Here is a 22838-nt window from a genome sequence, read left to right on the forward strand (position 1 = left end):
AACATTTAATATTAAAGAATTTTGATATTAAAGTTCAAAGTTTGAAATTTTCTTTGGTCTGAATAAACGATGAAAGTAATAATGATTTGCAAAGGATGTTTATTACAGCTAACAAAATTGGTTATTCCACTGTTATTTACAGACATGAAAATAATCTAAGGAATGCGTACGCGTACGTTTAGTTTAAATCTCATTCCATGCTTTTCCAGCAGATGTAGCTATAAACCAGGAATGTTTAAAATGTTAAATTTGACCCAACCCATTATGGGAAAAGATATTTAGGTGCAGAAATTCAGAATATTAAATCAAAGTAATGAAAATATCTTCATGGCTGATTTGACAGTAACTTTTTGCTCCTTACTAATACTGTGGGAGATTTTTGCCTGTTAATGACTGAAAATAGAGCATTTCAAAATTTATTTGGATTGTAACCTTTTTAAAATCTGCAAACCAAAGGCCATGAGCTGGTCAATTGATAGTTGAGTTTCTTATTACCTGACTCGTCCTATCTTAGGAGATGAGGGATTCAGGTATCCAACAAACAAGTTTTATTTATTATTGGACTTGCCATCCAATGAGAAGTATTAGGAATTGATATCTTATTACTACCATCCTGTTCTATTGTTAAAAAATTCTGACCTATAATCTGTTCACTTGTAATTTTTTAATAACTTTTTTCTGTTTACATAAGTAATGAGTGCTCATGGTTGAAATTCGGAAAGTGCAAAAAAAAAAAAAGAAAAAAATCATTTCTATTTTAAATTTCTAGGTGAGATATCAATTTTATATCCATCCTGACCCCAGAGGCCACAACTTTCTGTTGTAATGTCAAGAGTTGTGAATAAAACAATGCAGCTTCTACCCACTTCTTTTATTTGGAGATTAATTGCCTCACTCAGCAATCCCATTAGTGTTCAACCCACAGCCAGTGGTCCCTACGTATCTGTGGTCTCTAACCTCACGTGTGCTCTGGGGTGTGCTTCGCAGGTGACATTCTGAACGCCTTGGCTAACGTTTCTGGTCGTAAACACCCATCCACAGTTCAAGCGAAGCAGCTGAAGATGTGTCTCCCCCTCATGCCTATAGTGCTTCACCTCGTAACGTCTCAGGTATCATCCTGTTTGGAAAAAATGTATATAAATGTGACTCCCTTCTTTGTAAACTGGAGCTGAGAAACATCAACTCAGACAAAACATTTTCATTTTTCTTTTGTACATGGCTTTCGGGATTTAATCTGTGGAAACTTTCATCACACAGGTATTTCGACCTCAGGTTGTAACAGAAGAGTTCCTTTTCAGTTACGGAACTATTCTCGTGAGTAATGCTGAATTCTTCACGTTCCTAATAAAAATGTGGCTGTCTCTACTGTTTGTGGGATTTGGTGTCAGAATGAGGTAATTTTAAAGTCTTAGTGGTATTTATTTGTCTCTAGGGAAGTGACCTTTTTATATTTTTATCTGTTGACTGTAAGAAAATTTGACATTTGGAGGAAAAATACATTCTCTTCTGATAATGCACTTTGTTCAGAGACAGACCCAAGTAGCGTAAATAAGTCCATAGAAAACATTTTCATAGATTTTGATATTAAACATCATGAAAAAATTTAAAATAATAAATTAAAAATTTTTTATATATTTATATTTAAAGTGTGCACTTGATACACTTTGATATGTGCACCCCTACGTTTATAGCACCACTATTTACAACAACCAGGACATAGAAACAGCCTAAATGTCCACGGACAGAAGAATGGATAAAGAAGATGTGGTACATATATATAATGGAGTGTTACTCAGCCATAAAAAAGAATGAAATAATGTCATTTGCAGCAACAGGGATGGACCTAGAGAGATTATCATGTTAAGCAAAGTCAGCCAGACAGACAAATATCATATGATGTTGCATATATGTGGAATCTAAAAAAATGATACAAATGGACTTATTTACAAAACAGAAGCAGAATCACAGACATAGAAAACAAATTTATAGTTACCAAAGGGGAAGATGGGGGAGGGATAAATCAGGAGTTTGGGATTAACATATACACACTAATATTTAGAAAATAGATAACCAGAAGGGGCCTACTGTATAGCACAGGGAACTGTATTCAGTATCTTATAATCACCTATAATGGAAAAGAATCTGAAAGAGAACAGATTTATACATATATAAAAAATGGAATTCTGGGAATATAGCATCATCATTTACTTTGGCTAGCATTGTTGAGTTTTGTGCAGTATCTCTCTTTGTGATGGTATTTCTCTAACTTGAGCTCAATTTTTTTTTTTTTTTTTTTTGAGCTCAATTTAACCTTGCCTTTAATTTTGAAGAGATGAGTAACAATGAAAAACAAATCATCATATTATCTTTCACTTTGATTTTTGCTCACAAAAAATAGCCTCTTTGTTCAAGTTGTGGCTCGTGAATTATGTTATCTTTTTCCCTTGCCTGGAATAGTTACAGTATGTACTATTGATAAAATGGGGAGCTGTACAAAGGGTCACACAGCATCTTCGGTCTTACTTTGATATTAATAATAAACAGTGAACGGAGATTTTCAAAATGCCATGTCATATAGGTATCTAGTTAAAATGAAGTAAACATCTCAATTTTATTGCTTGTTTGGAATAAAAAAAAATGATTGCCACCCACAGGTGAGAATATAGTTTTCTAGAAGAGTCATCATACGGTGAAGTATGATGTTTTGAAGTATGAATGTTGAGAAGAGAGGTCACTGATTTTTGTAAGCAGTGTGTTTAGTCAGTGCAGTACGGGTCCTTTTGTACTCATTTTCAAAGTGTTATCATCCTTGAGTCCTGAATTCTACGAAGCACATAATTTTCCTAGTACATTCATGAATTTGAAAATTATTAGAATTTTGTCTGCCACCTCCTTTAATTTGCTTTTTAATCGTTTTAAAGGACAATGTGGGCATCATTTTTAGCAGAACTATAATTCTATATTTGTAACTCCACTGCGCTAACATATTGATGCCTGAAAAGAGTAATTTTGCCCTTGTAGCCCACCTTGGAACATTTTGGCACGGTGATCGATTGGGACAGATATAATTGTGTTCATTCTCTTTATTTTTTCTCATGTGTAGTACTTTTCTAGGCCTACATTAACTGAGTACAATTTAGGTTTTCAAGGAACTACCAATATAAAAGTCCTCCAATATAAAAGTCTTTGTGGGCTTTAGGGAGACCTCATCTGCTCCATGTAACTCATCGGCTTCCACTGAGAAAGGGCCTCCTCATCTTCTTCTCCCAGGGGTGGGTGTACCCTTTGAAGGTTGGGGGTGTTCTGTAGGGCTCTGTATGGGTTTTCTTAACAAAAGCACTTTCAGGGCATAGAAAATAACTTGCCTAGTTCAAAGGTAATTGTGATACTGAAAATTCTTTAGCAGTCTTTTCCCTGATAATGTCGCTCAAGTACTGGGAGTTCATACACATAATGAAAAAGGTCTTTTGGCTCTCTTTGGACCATTTTCCTGGTTTGAGTCATGGCCAGTCCCAGAAATCTTTTGTTATTTTTCTTACCTCATCTGTTATTTGGCCTTAGCTGTGTGTTCATCTTTCTTTACTCGGTGTTGATGGCACTGATGAGACACTAGTCCAGGGAGAATAGTATTGGCTAAAATCAAGGACCTGGATTTAGTTACCCACCCAGCTCTAGTGTACGTTATGATGAACCGTTGAGAGTTAGATGTTGCTTCTGTGAGTTGATTCACAGTCTACTCAGAAGATGCCACAAATACTGTTGAAGTCACAGTGCCCCTCTGGTGCCGGAGGCATAGGCAGCTCCCCGGCAGCCTACAGCCCCTTAGAAGTTCATGGTGTTCATTTGCACAGTAAAGCCTCTTGAGTTTTCTGCTTTAAAAGAATTAACTTTACATTTTGCATAGGCAAGGCTTTCCTGAAGTTGTTTGAGAGGTTTTGGGTTTGTTTTTTCTGGGGGTGGTGGTGGTGGGAAGGTTGCACAGTTATAAATGTTTGTAGGCCAGTGTGCAGAATGGCTTTGTGGAACTGGCCAGAGCACAGTGCTTCTCCCGTCCTGGTGGTCTGAGGGACCAGACCATTCGTGTGTATACACTTAGCACGGTGTTGTGAAAGCCCTGTTGTTCTACCTGGAGGTAAATTATTAGTTTTAGTGTTTCTCAGAATGTGTCTGGTTGAGTAGCTACTGTATTATGGCAGGCCTGTTGTCCTTTTATATTTAAAAAATACACCTTAATTTGAGGTATCCAAGCTTGGTCCACCTTTAGTAGCTGTACACTTGGACTTCTGCTGAAGGAGCTCTCCAGGAACTGCTGGCCTGCCTCAGGTGGTATGATCTCCCCTCATTAGAAGGCTCCTGACGGCACAGGCCGGAGGGGGCATTGGAATTGTGTTTCCCATTGGCTTCAGTTTTCCTACTGGCACCAGGCATGGTTTGCCTGTTAACCTACAGACATCTTTTATCTTTTTGGTAGAAAAATTCAGGGTACTTCTTAGATGGAGGTATGAGTAGAGGAATTAACTTTTTGTAAACACTTCTTCTTCCCCAAGTAAAATGAAGTTTTGGTCTCCTTATGTTTTAAAGAGGCAAGTGTTTGGAAGCAATTTAACAGGGCACCTTTAAACCATTATTAAGCTTTCAAAGGGTCCAGGCCAAAGAGAACTACATAGCTGATAATTTCTATTTTCACTTCTTATTGGCAGAAGCAACGTGCCATTGTATCTGCCTCCCTCTCCAGTTAAAAAGAAAGTACCTAGGGATACTTTTAGCAGGGAAGCATCTAGGGAAGTGCTATGAGGAAGTTCTGCGGTGAATTTCACCATAGTTCTTTCGAGCCTCCGTTGAATTGGGCTGAGAAACAGGAAGGAAATCTGTTTGAGAACTCATGATGTGTATTATCCTTATGTTCACTGTGTTTCTTGTGTCCTTCTGAAAGTGCTCTTGATTAATGAGCTGAGGAAGAGGACTTTGTTCTTAAGTTCTGGCCTCATCAGTTGATAAAAGTACAGTGGTTGTGTGGTGGTTATAGTTTTCTACAAAAAGACATCAAAATTCAAATTTTCAAATGAAAGAAATGATAAAATTATTGTGATTTTTCACATAAGAATATAATTACAATCTCTGTCATTGAGAAATCTTCACTCATCCTGGGCATTGGGATGATTATTAAAAGACATACTCCTGCCCTCTACAGATTTTTATTTATTTATTTATTTAACTTTATTGTTTTGGCTGTACTGTGCAGCTTGTGGGCTCTTAGTTCACTGACCAGGGATTGAACCCGTGCCCCCTGCAGTGGAAGCTCTGAGTCCTAACCACTGGACTGCCGGGGAATTCCCTGCAGATTTTTATTTTAAGTGAATGTTGTTTTGTTGATAGATTGTGACTTCACTTGTAGCAGATAAAGCAGAGAGAGTGTACTCTTGTATTTTTAAAAAATATACTATATAATTATTTTTTTAAACATCTTTATTGGAGTATAATTGCTTTACAATGGTGTGTTAGTTTCTGCTGACTATATACTTACTCATTGCCACACGAATGTTCTTGTTGTAAGGTTTTTTCCTTTTTTTCCTTTTCTTTCTTTTCTTCCTTTCTTTTTTTTTTTTTTTTTTAATACAGACCCCGAATTGATATACCCACCTTGCTTTGAGAGCTTATTCTCAGCTTCTCTGAAGGACTGAATAGTAATGCAGGGCACTGGTCTGCCCTGGAGGCACAGCTTTCCCTTTTTCTCTCTAGATAGGGCCATTTTTTTGCCCCACAGTAAGTGCCCATCCTATTTGTTCCCCTGCTAAACTCCCAGCTTTGAAGCTCACACCCTTAGAAGATGCCCCATGTACTGTGGTCACCTACAGATTTTTCTGGGTCATTGCTTCTCACTCAGAGTCTTTTAGCACTGGGCTCACTGTCATTCTTAGAGAATCGGATATCCCTAGGCAGGATCCTTCCAACACCTCAGCCTCTCAGCTCCTCAACCACCTCTCTCCCCATGAGCTTGTCTTTCCCTCCCTCAGTTCCCTCCGCCCATGGCCTTATATTCAGCGTCACTGCTCTCTGGGTCCCACACCTAATTTTCAGCTCTCTAGCCCTGCTCCCCATCTCCAACAGCCGTTTAATTCCTCTGAGACTTAAATTGGCCTTTTACCACTTTGCACTCACCATCCTGCCCTCCCTGGGCCCAGTGACTTTTCTCTTTACTCCCCTTAGAGTCCCTGGTTCAACCCCTATCACTGCCACACGCACCCGGAATCCCTCTCCTGTCTCTTCCTCCGTTGTCCTCCTCTGGCAAACCCAAGTCCTCGTTCAGTTTAATTCTCTACCTACCCCACCCCTGCTTTGAGTGACTAAATATGGCTAGAGGAAAACACGACGAAAATAGCTGGTCTCACTTTAAATTCATGACTGCTCCTCTCAAACAAGCCCTCTCTGCAGACTGGGACATCTAGTTCCTTTTCCTAATTTATACACCTTCGCGCTCACCTAGATGACTCTTCATACGTTCCCTCCTCTCCTTGAATCTGCAATGCCTCCTGCCCTGTCCTCACTCTCACCTGATTAATTCCTATTACACTGAGAATGAAGAAGAAAGAATAGATCCAAAGAGATTTAAATTGGTAAATCATTGAAACATTCAGTAGGGATTTTTTTTTAATTAAACTGGGGAAGTATAAGGAAAATAAATTGAAAGAACCCTATAGTTTCACCATCTAGAAAACCCTTGTCGCTGTTAAAACAGAAAAAAAATTAATGCATGTGCATAGCTAGAAAATTCCAACAGTGCAGAAAAGCAGAAAATGAATAGTGAAAGTGTACCTCCTGGGCCAGTAGTCCTCCCCAAAGGGAGCCTCTGTGAGTGGTTCCTGTGACTTCTTCCTCGAAAATTTTTGTTCACATCTATGTTTGTATATTATCTATATATTCTTTAAAAAATTATATAGAATGATCATACTATAAACACTGTTCTCCCTCTTCTTTCTTTACTTAAGTAAGCTACTGACATTTAAGTAGATTTATTGAAGTCAAAAGACATCTTTTTATGAACTCTTTTCAACATCAAATCCATATTTATTCAGCCAAAGTTATGTGCCCATGTTGAAATTTTATGAAATTATTTCAGCCAAATTATTACGAAAAGCTTACAGTGCCTCTTTTTATTACTTATTATGTTATTTCGTTGTTAGTCTTCTTTGTTTTAGTTATAGACTGAAAAAGAGAATTCAAGCATTTATAAGACATATGCTTATTAAAGAAAATGTAGAAAATTATAGTGATATTGGAAGAAAAATATCACCTATGACTATCAGTCGTTAACAACCATTGGTAACATATTGTTGTTTACTTAGTGTTTTCAATTCATGTATATGCATTTGTGTGTAGAAATCTACGTATGTATATATAAGATATGTATATGACTTATACCAATACATGTGGTTGAAACTATGTTGAGTATATATAGATTTGTATTCTTTTTTCCATTTAACATTGTATCATAACTATTTTCCCGTATCTTAAATTTTTTTTTCACTTTTTTTTTTTTTTTTTTTTGGCGGTACGTGGACGTCTCACTGTTGTGGCCTCTCCCGTTGCGGAGCACGGGCTCCGGACGCACAGGCTCAGCGGCCATGGCTCACGGGCCCAGCTGCTCCGTGGCATGTGGGATCTTCCCGGACCGGGGCATGAACCCGTGTCCCCTGCATCGGCAGGCGGACTCTCAACCACTGTGCCACCAGGGAAGCCCTTTTTTCACATTTTAATGGCTACATACTGTCCCATCTGTATGAACTGTATACAGTTTGATATCATTTCAGTAAAGTTTAAAAATACTGAAACAAAAATAGTATTTAGAGACATATGTATATGTGGTAAAACTATTAAGAAATGCTGAGGAAATGATAAATTCATGGCAGTGGTTATCTCTGGAGGAATGACAGGCAGGTGGGATGTGGGAAGCTCATGCAAAGAATTGGGAATATCTTAGTTCTTAACTCGAATGGTAGGTTTAAGAGTCTTTATTCTTTATAACATAAAATCTATCTGTATATCTTCTTTTGTGTATGTTATATATAGTCTTGTTTTTGAATGTTTGAATTTTATCTTATTTTTTTATACAGCAGTTTCTTGTTAGTCATCCATTTTATCCACATCAGTGTATACATGTCAATCCTAATCTCCCAATTCATCACACCACCCCCCCACCCCCCACTGCTTTCCCCCCTTGGTGTCCATACGTTTGTTCTCTACATCTGTGTCTCAATTTCTGCCCTGCAAACCGGTTCATCTGTAACATTTTTCTAGGTTCCACATATATGCGTTAATATACGATATTTGTTTTTCTCTTTCTGACTTACTTCACTCTGTATGACAGTCTCTGGATCCATCCACGTCTCAACAAATGACCCAATTTCGTTCCTTTTTATGGCTGAGTAATATTCCATTGTATATATGCACCACATCTTCTTTATCCATTCGTCTGTCGATGGGCATTTAGGTTGCTTCCATGACCTGGCTATTGTAAATAGTGCTGCAGTGAACATTGGGGTGCATGTGTCTTTTTGAATTATGGTTTTCTCTGGGTATATGCCCAGTAGTGGGATTGCTGGATCACATGGTAATTCTATTTTTAGTTTTTTAAGGAACCTCCATACTGTTCTCCATAGTGGCTGTATCAATTTACATTCCAACCAGCAGTACAAGAGGGTTCTCTTTTCTCCACACCCTCTCCAGCATTTGTTGTTTGTAGATTTTCTGGTGATGCCTGTTCTCACTGGTGTGAGGTGATACCTCATTGTAGTGTTGATTTGCATTTCTCTAATAATTCGTGATGTTGAGCAGCTTTTCATGTGCTTCTTGGCCATCTGTGTGTCTTCTTTGGAGAAATGTCTATTTAGGTCTTCTGCACATTTTTGGATTGGGTTGTTTGTTTCTTTAATATTGAGCTGCATGAGCTGTTTATATATTTTGGAGATTACTCTCGATTTCGTCTTTTATAGCTGTTATCAGTTGCCTTATGTATTGAGGTGCTCCTATGTTGGGTGCATAAATGTTTATGATTGTTATATCTTCTTCTTGGATTGATCCCTTGATCATTAGGTAGTGTCCTTCCTTGTCTCTTGTAACAATCTTTATTTTAAGGTCTGTTTTATCTGATATGAGCATTGCTACTGCAGCTTTCTTTTGATTTCCATTTGCTTGGAATATCTTTTTCCATCCCCTCACTCTCAGTCTGTATGTGTCCCTAGGTCTGAAGAAGGTTTCTTTTAGCCAGCATATATATGGGTCTTGATTTTTTTATCCATTCAGTGAGTCTGTGTCTTTTGGCTGGAACATTTAATCCATTGACGTTTAAGGTAATTATTGATATGTATGTTCCTATGACCATTTTCTTAATTGTTTGGGGTTTGTTTTTGTTTTTGTTTTGTGGTACGCGGGCCTCTCACTGTTGTGGCCTCTCCCGTTGCGGAGCACAGGTTCTGGACGCGCAGGCTCAGCGGCCATGGCTCACGGACCTAGCTGCTCCATGGCATGTGGGATCTTCCCAGACCGGGTCACGAACCCGTGTCCCCTGCATCGGCAGGCGGCCTCTCAACCACTAAGCCACCAGAGAAGCCCTGGGGTTTGTTTTCGTAGGTCCTTTTCTTCTCTTGTGTTTCCCACTTAAAGAAGTTCCTTTAGCACTTGTTGTAGAGCTGGTTTGGTGTTTCTTAATTCTCTTAGCTTTTGCTTGTCTGTAAAGCTTTTGATTTCTCCATCAAATCTGAATAAGATCCTTGCTGGGTGGAGTTATCTTGGTTGTAGGTTCTTCCCTTTCATCACTTTAAGTATATCATGCCACTCCCTTGTGGCTTGTAGAGTTTCTGCTGAGAAATCAGCTGTTAACCTTATGGGAGTTCCCTTGTATGTTATTTGTCATTTTTCCCTTGCTGCTTTCAGTAATTTTTCTTTATCTTTAATTTTTGCCAGTTTGATTACTATGTGTCTTGGTGTGTTTCTCCTTGGGTTTATCCTGTATGGGACTTTGTGCGCTCCCTGGACTTGGGTGGCTATTTCCTTTCCCATGTTAGGGAAGTTTTTGACTATAATCTCTTCAAGTATTTCCTCGGGCCCTTTCTCTTTTTCTTCTCCTTCCGGGACCCCTGTGATGCCAGTGTTGTTGTGTTTAATGTTGTCCCAGAGGTCTCTTATCTTAGGCTGTCTTCATTTCTTCTCATTCTTTTTTCTTTATTCTGTTCCACAGCAGTGAATTCCACCATTCTGTCTTCCAGGTCACTTATCCGTTCTTCTGCCTCAGTTATTCTGCTACTGATTCCTTCTAGTGTAGTTTTCATTTCAGTTATTGTATTGTTCATCTCTGTTTGTTTGTTCTTTAATTCTTCTAGGTCTTTGTTAAACATTTCTTGCATCTTGTCGATCTTTGCCTCCATTCTTTTTCCGAGGTCCTGGATCATCTTCACTATCTTTATTCTGAATTCTTTTTCTGGAAGGTTGCCTATCTCCACTTCATTTAGTTGTTTTTCTGGAGTTTTATCTTGTTCCTTCATCTGGTACATAGCCCTCTGCCTTTTCATCCTGTCTGTCTTTCTGTGAATGTGGTTTTCGTTCCACAGGCTGCAGGATTGTCATTCTTCTTGTTTCTGCTGTCTGCCCTCTGGTGGATGAGGCTATCTCTAGCTCATTTTTTAAAGGAAACAAACTGATATATTTCCTGATTGTGTGTTTCATAATAAACTGGTAGGAACACTTCAGTGATTGTGATGAATTATTGGAGAGTCAGCATGAACTAGCTTGAGAGTTGAAAACTCCTGGGGGCTCAGTCTAAGGTAGGGGACACTTTGTGGGTTTTACCTCCAGAAGCTCCACGTAGTTCTCACATTAAAGATTGGGAAAAAATCTCATGTTCTTGACAGTCCAGTGATTAAGACTCTACGCTTCCAATACAGGCGCTGCAGGTTCGATCCCTGGTCTGGGAACTAAGATCCCACATACTACTCGTGTTGGAGGGTCTCCTGCAGAAGTAGGGGGGTGGCTGTGGTTTACCATGGGGACAAGGACACTCTATAGTCTTTTATATTTACCAAAAATTTTAAGAAATAAATAAGATCTATTGATATTTTCCACTCCAGGCTAATTGCTGACATAATTATTTTTTATTCCAAGGCTATCTTATATTTTATTTGCTATTTGTTATCATATCTAAAATATGATATATGTATTATTTTGTGAGCTAGGGGCAGGCACTCAGTTGCAGTGTCTCCGTGCATCACCAGCACAGGTGCTCCGTCTGTTATTAGCCGGGGCAGTGATGGTTTCATCCACATCATGTTCACAGAGCACCCCTTCTGTTCGGAGCACTCACTTGGGGTCTGGGAGGTTCACCCCAGGTTGTTCAGAGCTGAGCTGCTCAGGCCTGCCTCTGAAACATTGTTGGGGGTCATCCCACAGGGAGGCATGGGCATGGTGTGTGGGGCACAGTTAAGGGAGTTGGGGTCGGGGTACAAAGTATGTAGGACGGTCTCAGAACAGTGGTGAATTTTGAAGACAGGCCTTTACCTGCCGCATCTTGATGCAGTACTGATGCTCAGGGTAGCTAAAGCTTGACCTCCCTTTGAGATGACTGTTGCTCCTGATTCAGTGCCATCCTCACTAATGTCCCAGTGTACTGCGTGAGTAAGTGTGGCACGTTGGAAATGGTTTATGTGTCAACTGGATTATCCTCACTTTACCAGGTTGACCTTTCTGTGCTTATATTGCTATTGATTTTATTTTAACATTTCGTCACACTGGTAGTGATTTGTATATTTAAAAATGATTATAGTTTATAGTGTATATATACTATTCATATGATCATGTTTCAAAGCTATGATTATAGTGTTCATAATATGTATATAGTACTTAATGCCTTCCATGAGTTATTTCATTAAGAATGATAGATAGAGTTTTGGGCAAAATGTTACTGTTTTTTTAAGGACTGTCTTATAAATATTATTTATTTGCAGTTACCATTCATGTGTAGTGTAGAATTATCCAAGTTTTAAAAAAAATTTCTAATGACTTTTGTGTGTTAACTCCATCAAGAGACTTTCTAAAAATATTATCTTTCCGCTTCTGGATAAAGAAATTAATGCCTACTTATCCCATGAAATTTAGAAACTGTAGAAAAATATAATGCGAAGATAAAAATCACTTGATTCCTACTGCCTGGAGTTCATCATGGTGAACATGTATAGGATCATATATTCAGTTTTTTCTGTGCATGATTCTTATATCAGAGCTATTTTAAAATCTCTATTTATTAACGTTTTTATTTTTTACAGAGTCATATTAAATCAGTAGACTCAGGAGAAACTAACATAGATGGAGCCATAGGTGAGTAGACCATGGGACATTTTACATCTGTACTTGAGGTATTCTGATATTATGATTTTGGACATATAAATAAACATCTATAATAATTAACTGTATTTGTAGGACCGATGGCATCAGAAGACTTTATCAAGATCACCCTGTCGACTTTTGAAGCAGTGATACAGTATCCTGTTTTATTGAAAGACTATTGCTCTACGGTCAGTTCTGGCGACTTTGGAGAAAGATACTTCTTTGTTTACTTGGTAATTCCGCATATAAAGAGACTAGTTTACATGTGCTTGGTTCATATATGTTCCTCACATGAAATAACCATTGAGAAAAGTTGCCCCTTGACAGGATGAACATAAGAAATCCCTTCCTTCCTTGTTGACTTGTTTTTGGTGGTTCTTTGCTCATTATTCTCTTTCCCTTCTGGTCCACACCTTACCCCCAGCGTGCTCCTTCTTACTCCTTGCCTGATTATTGGTTGTAACCAACAGCGAAGACTCTTAGAACAGAGTTTCTCAACCTTGGACTATGGGCATTTGGCGATGGACAGTTCCTTGCTTTGGGGCATGTCCTGGGCATTGTAGGATGTTTACCAGCATCCCTGGCCTATACATAGTAGATGAGGGTAGCACCCAGTCCAGCCTCCCTCGGCTGCAACAACCAAAAGGGTCTCTACACATTGCCAGATGTCTTTTGGGCCGCGAAATTGCCCCCATTTGAGAACCTGTGCCTTAGGGTGATCCTTAGGTGAGCTGAGTGATGACTTTAGAGGAGGGAGGAAAGTTTTGTGACTACGTTCTCATCAGCAGAAAGCCTTCAAGAAAAGGAGCCAGGTACGACGAGGACCACAGCAATCATTTTCGTATTCTCCTGGTTCTAGGGGTTGACTTAGGTCAGCAAGGCAGTTCTCAGTCAGGGTCTTTCAAGAGGTTCCAGTCAGTGGTGCCTGGGGCTGGAATCATCTGAAGGTCACTCCCTCACATGTCTGCCTCCAGCTGGAACTCTGCAGGCATCTCTCTCTCCATCTCTGTGGGTGTCTCCAGCAGGGAGACTTCAGGGTGGCCCGACTTCTTACATGGCAGCTTAGGCCTTTAATGATGCATTCTCAAGAGAGAGGGGATAATTATAATAATAATAATTATTATTATTTTTTTGCGGTACGCAGGCCTCTCACTGTTGTGGCCTCTTCTGTCGCAAAGCACAGGCTCCGGACGCGCAGGCTCAGCGGCCATGGCTCATGGGCCCAGCTCTTCCGCGGCATGTGGGATCTTCCCGGACCGGGGCACAAACCCGTGTCCCCTGCATTGGCAGGTGGACTCTCAACCACTGCGCCACCAGGGAAGCCCGGGATAATTATTTTTTGAGGCTAGGAAATGTCTACCAGCTCTTTATGGTTGTTCTCTTTTCAATATATTTTATTATAAAATATAAAATACAGAAAAGTGTATTAAAGTGTGTGTAGTTTGATGACTAGTTGTAAAGCAAGCGCTCAAGAAATCACCACCCAGTTAAAAAAGAAAAACAAAACACAATGTTACCATTCTGAGCCCCGAAGTCCCCTCAGTCACAAATCCTTTCCTCCCTGGAGAGGGGACCACTATCCTGACTGTCATAGTAATCATGCCCGTGCGTTCCTTTGTGGGCCTGTGCCTGCATTCTTAAACAATATAGGCTGGTTTTGCCTGCTTTTGCTGTTTGTTTCAATACCGTATGTATGCATTTGTGACTTGGGTTTTTTTGCTCAGTGTTTGTAACATCCATGTTGTTAAGTATCTCTGTGCTTTTATTCTTCATGAGTGTATAGTGTCCCATTATAGAAACCTGAGTATATGAAATATCACAGTTTACTTATTTATCCTTGATAGACATTAGGCTATGTCTAGTATTTGGCACTTACAAACAATACTGCTATAGATTTTCTTGTTTATGTATTTTGCTCCACATAAGCATGCATTATTTCTGGGGTACATACATAGGAACGGAATTAGTGGTTATAGGAAATATGCAAACTCAGTTTGTCTAGAAAGTGACATTGTGTTTTCCAGAGAGGTGGTGCCAGTTTACTTTCACACCAGCACTGCAGGACCTCATGTCCTCGCTCTTCCCAATTCTTGTTATTTCAGCCTTTTAAATGAATGGGTGTATAGTGATGTTTCACCATAGTTTTAAATTGTATAGTCAAGACTACTTATGAGGCTGAGTGGTTTTTCACATGTTTACTGGCCATTTGGGAATAATCTTTTATGACGTGCTTGTCCACGTCTTTCTAAGATTTTGGTTTTCTTGTGTAGTTTTTCAAATTTATTGGCGTAAAGAAGTTCATAGTATTTTCTTGCCAATTTTTCTTAGTGTTTGTGTAATTTAATAATATATCCTTTAAAAATATTTGCTCTTTACTGTTATTCCTTCTTTTTCTTTTCTTTAACAATCTAACTAGATGTTTCTTAGTTTTAACTAACTTTATCAAAGAGCCAGCCAGTGTTCGGTTTTGCTAATCTCCTACATACTATATGTTTCTTTTCTATTTTATTAATTTCTGTTCTGTTTGCTTAATTTTGTTCTAATTTTGTTAATTTCCGTTCTGTTTGCTTCCTTTCTCCTATCTTTGGATTTATTCTGCATTCTTTTTCTAACTTTTTGAGATAAATAGTTGATTTTTAAAAATATTTCTTCCCTTCTGACATATGCATTGAAGATCGTGTCTCCCTCCTAAATACTGCTTTAGCTGCATTCCACAAGTGTTGGTATGTAGCATTTTTGGTATCATTCAGTTAAAATATTTGCTTTCATTCATGGGTTATTAAGATAAATAAATTTTCAAACATATGGGCACTTTTTAGTTTTTTTAATAATTGATTTCTGACTTAATTGCATTGAAGTTAGAGAAATATTCTAATTTCAGTCTATTGAAATTTATTAAGACTTGCTTCATAGTCCATTACAAAATTTTTTGGTAGATGTTCTGTATGTGTTTGGAAAGAATAGGTATTTTGCAATTCTTAGGTGCAGTATTCAGTTATGTGTCTGTTAGGTTAAATTTATTAGTTATCTTGTTCAAATCTTTTCTATCTTTATTAATTTTTATCTGTTTGTCCTAGAAGTTACTAAGAGAAGTGTTTCTAAATCTCCTTTAAGGCTATTATGAACTTGTTTATTCTTGTGTAGTTCTGTAGTTTTTGTTTTATATATTTTGAAGCCATATTATTAGGTGCATGCAAATTTAAAATTATTATGCCATTTTATGAAATTGACCTTTTTCTCATTGTGAAGTGACCTTTATTTTCTAGTAATGTTTTTGTCTTAAGATCTGTTTCATCCCAGCTTAATATAATCATACCTGCTTGCTTCCTGATACATCTTCTCTCATTCTTTTCCTTTCAACATCTCTCTGTCCTTATGTTTAGATCTGTGTCAAGTAAATATCATATAGTATTTTAAAAAGTCTAATTTGACTTTTCCCTGGAACATATACTCCATTTACATTTACTGTAATTGTTAGTATATTTAGATTCATTCCACCATCTTCTTTCAAGCTTTGTCATACATATTTTCTCTTTTCCCACTTCTGCTTTCTTATCTTTCTTTTCTATTGGCTAACTTTTTTCTGCATTTTTTTTTCTCTATGTAAGGTTGGTAGCAAAAGTTGAACTTAAAAAGAAATGATCTTTTCTTTAAGTAAAGTACAGGCCATAGCCTACTCAACTCCATTTAGTCCTCTCATGATATATATGTAACTTTTACCTGATATATATATTTTTTTGATATTTTAAAGTCTGTCTTGTTTCTCTCTCTTTTTAACTCCCTTTTGTTATGAAATGATAAAAGAATACTCATTATTACTACTATAATATGGTCATTTGCCTTTGCCCCCATATTTACTACTTTTCTTGCTTTTCTTTCTTTCTTACTTCTCAGTCCTTCCATCTGGGTTCACTTATTTCTGACTGACATTCATCCTTCACAGTTTTCCTTAGCTTTGGGTGAGCTGGTGGCAAACTCTTTGTCTGATAAAGTTATTGTTTCTTTTTTTTTCCCCCAATATTTATTTATTTTATTTGGCTGCGTCGGGTCTTAGTTGCGGCATACGGGACCTTTTAGTTGCAGCATGCAGGACCTAGTTCCCTGACACTGGATTGAACCCAGGCCCCCTGTATTGGGAGCACAGAGTCTTAACCGCTGGACCACCAGGGAAGTCCCAAAGTCATTGTTTCTTGAGGGAGATTTTTTTTTCTGACTGTTGAATTCTAGGTTGGCAGTTACTTTTGTTGTTGTTTAGTACTGTGAAGATACTATTTCATTATCTTATGTTCTGGGTTGTTGCTATTGAGAAGTTCACTGATAGTTGGTTTTTCCTGTGAAGATAATCTGTCTCTCTGTTCCTTGTTTCCTCCTAAGACTTTTTTTGGGGTGGAGGGGGGAGGGCCTTTGCTTTCTATAGACTCACTGTGTCGTAACTAAATATGAACTTCTTTTTGTTTATTCTGCTGAGGATTCTGTGTACTTTTTGAATCTGCGGATTGTCCCTTTTTCTTCAACTTTGCAAAATTCTCAACCCTTATCTCTGCTTATCTTCTCTCTCCCCTGCTCTGTCTCCTGTTAGCAGCTCAGATCCCATGTATATTAAACTTTCTCACTGTATTTTCTATACTTCTTACTGTCTTTCTGTATATTTCACCTTTTTCTCTCTCAGTGTTATATTCTGGTTAATTTTGCTCTGTTTCTGTGTTCAGGCTGGGGCCACATACATCCACAATGTTTTAAATTTTGGTTGCTTTTCATGTGTAGAAGTTAGGTTGTCACTAGAAATTCTGCTTGTCTGTTTTATTCAGTCTACTGTATTGCTTGTTATAATTTCCTCTTCCTTATAGTTATTTCCCAGTTTGTGCTTTGTTTATTCACATTTGTTAGATGTAGTTATTTTACACTGTCTCATAATTTCAGTGTCAGAAGACTGTGATGTGGTTTGGTGTCTGTTATATCTTGCTCATACCCACTTCGTCTTGTTTTCTTGCACACCATGTTAACGTTTACTGCGTGTTGGTCATGGGACTTGAAATCTGTTTGTGGGCATTCCCTCAAGCCTAGTGTGGATGTTCCCTCCTCCAAGAGGCTTCATGTTTGTTGGGGCCCTGCCAGTCAGGGCTATCTCAGACCACAGTCATTTGTATCCAGTGTGAAAATTCCTGAGACTGTAGGTCTGAGAGCATAACTTCTCAGGGCAGCCTTCTCAGCAGTTCCCAGGAGTGTGAATTTATGTGGAGTGGTTGGTGACTAGATCTGGTTTTCCTAACTGAGGGTATCATCCCCACACCCGCCCCAAAGTGCCCAGCTCCGTGTAGAAGACTCCCAAAACTCCACACGCTGGGCAGACGTGAGCTCAGACCCCTGTCTCTCTGGTCCCACTGGCCTCCATTGGAGCCTTGTGTTTGTGGTATTGGTAAATGCCTCCAGAGCACTATCAGTTCCATGCTCATATGTTCTACTCAACTCTCTAGTTAAGGCTTTCATTCAGAAATTGGTAGGAAGGCTCCCCCACTGCCTTTTCAGGTCTTAAATATTTTAAGGTTTTGGTTGTTGATATTTTATCTGGCAATTTTTCATTGTGAATTTTCAGTGAGAGAATTAATCCAAATAACCATACCCACTATTGCCAGAAAGCCTGTTTGTTATGGTTACTTTCTTAGCAATGATTTCTCAGTCTTCCATTGAGATACTACTTGCCTGAGTGTTGCTTATTGATTCTTTTCCTCAATGAGCAGTAACCCCATGGATAATTTGTTAAGATCCAGTATTTACAAATGTCTATACTTACATTTAATTAGACATTTAATTAGTTTATTTTCTAATCATGAAGTGCTACCATAATAATCATTGCAAGGACAGCCTGTGTTACTATAGGAAAGCTATCATGGACTTCCTAAAAAATATTTTTTTAATGCTGTAACTCATGGGAAATCCTCTAATTACCTCTTCTTGAGCATGACTGGAATTCGTGAAATTGAAGATCCAGCACCGCAAAGGGTATCACATTGTTGGAAATGTTAGCACAAACTATATTCAAGGGTACTGGTCAGTACTTTGTTATATGGAAGTGGTTACATGCATTTAATTCTTGCCGAGCACAGATAGTTGACTCACATTTTTTCCCATAGTTGAGATCATTTAGTGCCTCATAGTTGGAAATTATCAGTGTGGCTTGCAGAGCAGTTAGAAATACCATAATGATTTGGTTTGTACAGAGAATTTGTTCCCATTCATGGTGGTTTCAAAAAAAATGTTATTAATAGCAAAGGGGAAAATAAAGATGATTCTTTATTAGAAATTTCTAACAGTAATATACATAAGTTGCCTAAAATATAATCTGTTTAAACTTTAAAAACCATAAAAGCTTAAGCCATGGCTTTAAGCTAAGCCATAATACCTTCTTTAATGAAAAGCCTGTCCTTTTGTAAGTTTTTAAACTGAAGGCTGGAGGCTAATAAACATTGAGTAGTTTAACTTGAATGAAACTAAAGTTTTGAGTTAGTACCAAGAGTTGGTGAGGATGTAGAGCAAATGGAACTCTCGGAAACTTCTAGTGGGAATGTAAGTTGGTACATTTCCTTTGGAAACCTGTTTGGTAGTAGCTACTGAAAGTAAACATGAATATATTATGACTCAGCAATTTCACCTATAAATATACATTCAATAGAAATGCAAGCATGTGTTCACCCATATACACGCAGAGGATGCTCATAGCCCCAAATGGGAAACTATCCAAATGCCAATCAACAATCTAATGGGTAAGTAAGCTATGATTTGGTCATGCAGTAGAATACTATGCAGCAAGGAAAACGAATGATCTGTAGTTACACTGAAGAACATGGATAAATCTCACAAAGTTAACCTGTGACAAAGATAACAAATACGAAATAACATGATCGATTTGCATTAAGTTTAAAAACAGAGAAAACTAATCAGTTACAAGTCAGGTTAGTGGATACCCTTGGGGCAATTAAGGGTTTACAAGGGGGCTTTGTCCAAAATGTCCTGGAAGTGCCTTTTTTTTTTTTTTTAATCTGGGTGCTAGTAATACGAGTGTGTTCATATTGTGAAAGTTAACTAAGTTATATACTTAGATTAGTACATCTTTGTGTTATATTAAAAAGTTTACATAGATACGAAAAATTTTTTCTAATAAAGTGTTTAGAGCTTAATGTAAGCCTATTTTTTTAAGCCTATTTTTTAAATGAAGTTAACTGATATGAATTAGCATATCTATGTATCATTGACATGGACTTGTATTCTGTATTAGTTTCCTGTAGCTGCTATAACAAATTACCACAAATTTAGTGGCTTAAAAAAACACAGATTTATTATTTTAGAATTCTGTAGGTCAGAAGTACAGAATGGGTCTTTGGGGCTACAAGCAAGATGTCAGCCTACCTGTGTTCCTTTTAGAGGATCTAAGGAGAAAATCTGTTTGTTTGTTTGTTTGTTTGGCTTTTCCAGCTTCTAAGAGCTGCCTGCATTCCTTGGGTTGTGACCCCCTTCCTCCATCTTTGAAGCTGGCAGTGTAGTACCTTCAAATCTCTCTCTCCCCTCTCTCTCTCTCACCTCTGCTTTTGTTGTCACATCTTCTTCTCTGACTCTGGCCCTCTTGTCAAGGACCTTTGATTTTACATTGGGCCCACCTGTATAATCCAGGATAAACACCTCAAGTTCCTTAACTTAATCACATCTACAAAATCCCTTTTGCTGTGTAAGGTAACAAATGAACAGGTTTCAGGGATAAGGGTGTGGACATCTTTCTGTCTACCATCATTCTGTCCACCACAAATTCCTATTTTTTTCGATGGCTTCATTACTATAATTATTTTGGTGCCCTAATTACATCAGATTTGGCCTTTCAAGTTGGCTCCTCTGTTCTTGTGACATACCCTCTCATTTTTTGAGTGAATTTTTACTTTGTGTCACAGCAAGATACTCTTGCCTCAGCTTGTAACTAACCTGACCTGGCTCTAGAATCAGTCATTTCTTTGAGGAGCCCTGGTTCCCTTTCGTGGGAAATGGCTTTAGAGACCACAATCAGGGCGCTAAATGTCTCCTGTCTCCTGGGATGTCTTAGCTTCTAGACCCTTCCAAGAAACAGAGCTAGGAAATATATACATGTAAGTACACGTATGAACACACAGAGGACACACTTGTATGCATACTTACATATACACGTACACACACATAAACATAGTTTGAAATCATGAGTTCACACCAGTGTCTTCAAATCCAGTTCATCCCCACATGGTTCTTTCTTACCTTGCCCCATTCCATATTTTTGTGTCCTTTCTTCCTTTGTAAAAATTCTGGCTTCCAGCAACATCAGCACATTTCCTCATTTGCTTAATGTTATAATATGTCTGAAATTGTTGCAGAATTGCTTTACCCAGACCAGTACGAAAACAAACCTCATGAAATCAGGATTTGTTTGCAGAATTTCCTCCTCCCCCCACCTCCCAGATGTCACCCAAGCAAGGCTGGGGTGTATAGTCAATACTTGGATTAGTGCCCCATCTTCCCTTTTAGTGTGGTCATATTGAATAATATTCATTTGAAATATAGTTGATTTATTTTCAATTTGCTTTCAATTTTAGGTTTTCTTTTCTTCCCTTCTTATGCTTTTTGATTTGATTTGATTTTTTTATTTTATGTATTTATTTATTTTTGCGGACGTGGGCCTCTCACTGTTGTGGCCTCTCCTGTTGCGGAGCACAGGCTCCGGACGCACAGGCTCAGCGGCCATGGCTCACGGGCCCTGCCACTCCGTGGCATGCGGGATCTTCCCGGACCGGGGCACAGACCCGTGTCCCCTGCATTGGCAGGCGGACTCTCAACCACCGCGCCACCAGGGAAGCGCATTGATTTTATTTTTTGAATATGTAGAAGGTTAGCATGCTTCCAAAAGTAAAAACTGTAAAAACAGACATATTCAGAGCAGCATCACTCCCTTCCCCTCTTCCCCCCGGGTATATAGCCTGTTCACTTCATCACCATTCCATCATACCCTCCCTACTCTTATAGGTAACCAGTCTCGTTTTCTGGCTTGTCCTTTCAGTGTTTCTTTTTGTAGAGATAACGTTTTCTTATTTCCCCTTTCTTCCTTTTACAAGAAGTAACATACTATATTTTCTCTTTTGCACTTTGCTTTTTCATTTAGTATGGATACTGGAAATTATTCCATCTCTTTCTTCATAAGAGCAGTGTAGCACTCCGTCATGTTTGTGTATATCATAGGTTGTTCAACCCATCTCTGATGTGTGGACATTTGGGTAGTTTCTAATCTTTTCAATCACAAACAAGTAACCTTGTGCATGTGCAGTTTCCTTCTGTTGGAGGTGTCTCTTCAGTGCAAATTCCTGGACTGTGGGATCAAAGGGTAAATGCGTATGTAGTTTTGCTAGATACTTCCCGAGTCCCTTCCACATGGGTTTACTATTTTGCTTTCCCACCAGCGGTGATCAGAGGGCCTGTTTCTCCCCAGTCTTGCCAGTAGTGTATTGTCAAACTTTTGAAATTTTGCCAACCTGGCGTGGCCTTGGGAATTCCTTAACATCTTTCTAAGCACTTAATATTGTAAAGAAGATTTGAACAGTGTTGTGTCTAGTTTTTATAGTTAGTTGTTCTCCTCAGAAGGGGCCTTCTGAATCATCTGCTCTGCCATCAGCAGTGGTAGAGGTCATGTTCTAGGCACGTTTTTCCTGGACACCTGACAGTACCTTGTGTGGGGTAAGGAGACTTGCAGTTGGTGTGAACATGTTAATTGTTGTGCTGTCAGATGTACCAGGTTTTTTTAAGGTCTACTGAAATGAAGGAACTGCTGATTAATTTTCAAAGGTAGAATAGGAATTTTAGTTGAGTGCTTAGAATAGTAAACTTCCATTTTCAAATTATTTACTTCCATCAGTAAAATTTTTTTTAAAGTAAGAAAAAAACACCCTCTACAAAAATAAGAGTATGAAGCATACTTTCATTATAAATGATTAAGGTTTAGAAATACACTTTCCATAGGTTATAAGATTGTTGCTTTATTCTTTGTGAAATAAGAAATTTTGAATGTGGGTACGTGGTTACTTACAGCTTAAAGCTGCTGAACTTCAGTATCTCATGTTCAACCTTTCTTAAAATGGAAAAGAAGTTTTTAAAATTATAAACAAATCTTCATCTTGGGCATCAGTGGCTTTACTTAAGAACAAATGAAATATGGTTTAGCGTGAGTGTAATTTACATGTTTCAGTGCATTTGTGATTGTTTAGCTTGAAGGTCTCAGAGCTGTCTTTAGCATCCCTACCTCACAGACATTCATTTCTTCTGAGCCATGTTGCTGAGGACCATTAGTAGTAATTAATGTGCATATGCAGACACATGTGTTTTGAATGAGGGACCCAGTTTTTGAGCACAGAAATAAAAATGTCCCTAGACTTGGGAATCTGCATTTTCAAAAAGACTTCAAAACG

General features: G+C 38.3%; 1 protein-coding gene across 9 annotated transcripts in view; it reads left to right on the forward strand.

Moving 5' to 3' along the window:
- ULK4 (unc-51 like kinase 4) overlaps positions 1-22838 on the forward strand; it is a 512654-nt gene that overhangs the window by 145710 nt on the left and 344106 nt on the right. For all 9 annotated transcript variants that reach the window (XR_003796601.1, XM_029242047.1, XM_029242045.1 and 6 more), the window contains 4 exons: positions 988-1109; positions 1258-1314; positions 12312-12363; positions 12466-12560. Coding sequence is in view for 8 of the 9 variants with exons in the window: in XM_029242047.1 (XP_029097880.1) it covers positions 988-1109; positions 1258-1314; positions 12312-12363; positions 12466-12560 (326 nt within the window). In the remaining variant the exon portion in view is untranslated. The remainder of the gene's footprint in view (positions 1-987; positions 1110-1257; positions 1315-12311; positions 12364-12465; positions 12561-22838) is intronic.

Source organism: Monodon monoceros, unplaced genomic scaffold (genome assembly GCF_005190385.1).
Source record: "Monodon monoceros isolate NGI ecotype Baffin Bay Population unplaced genomic scaffold, NGI_Narwhal_1 Super_Scaffold_3, whole genome shotgun sequence".
In the NCBI taxonomy this organism is placed as follows: Eukaryota; Metazoa; Chordata; class Mammalia; order Artiodactyla; family Monodontidae; genus Monodon; species Monodon monoceros.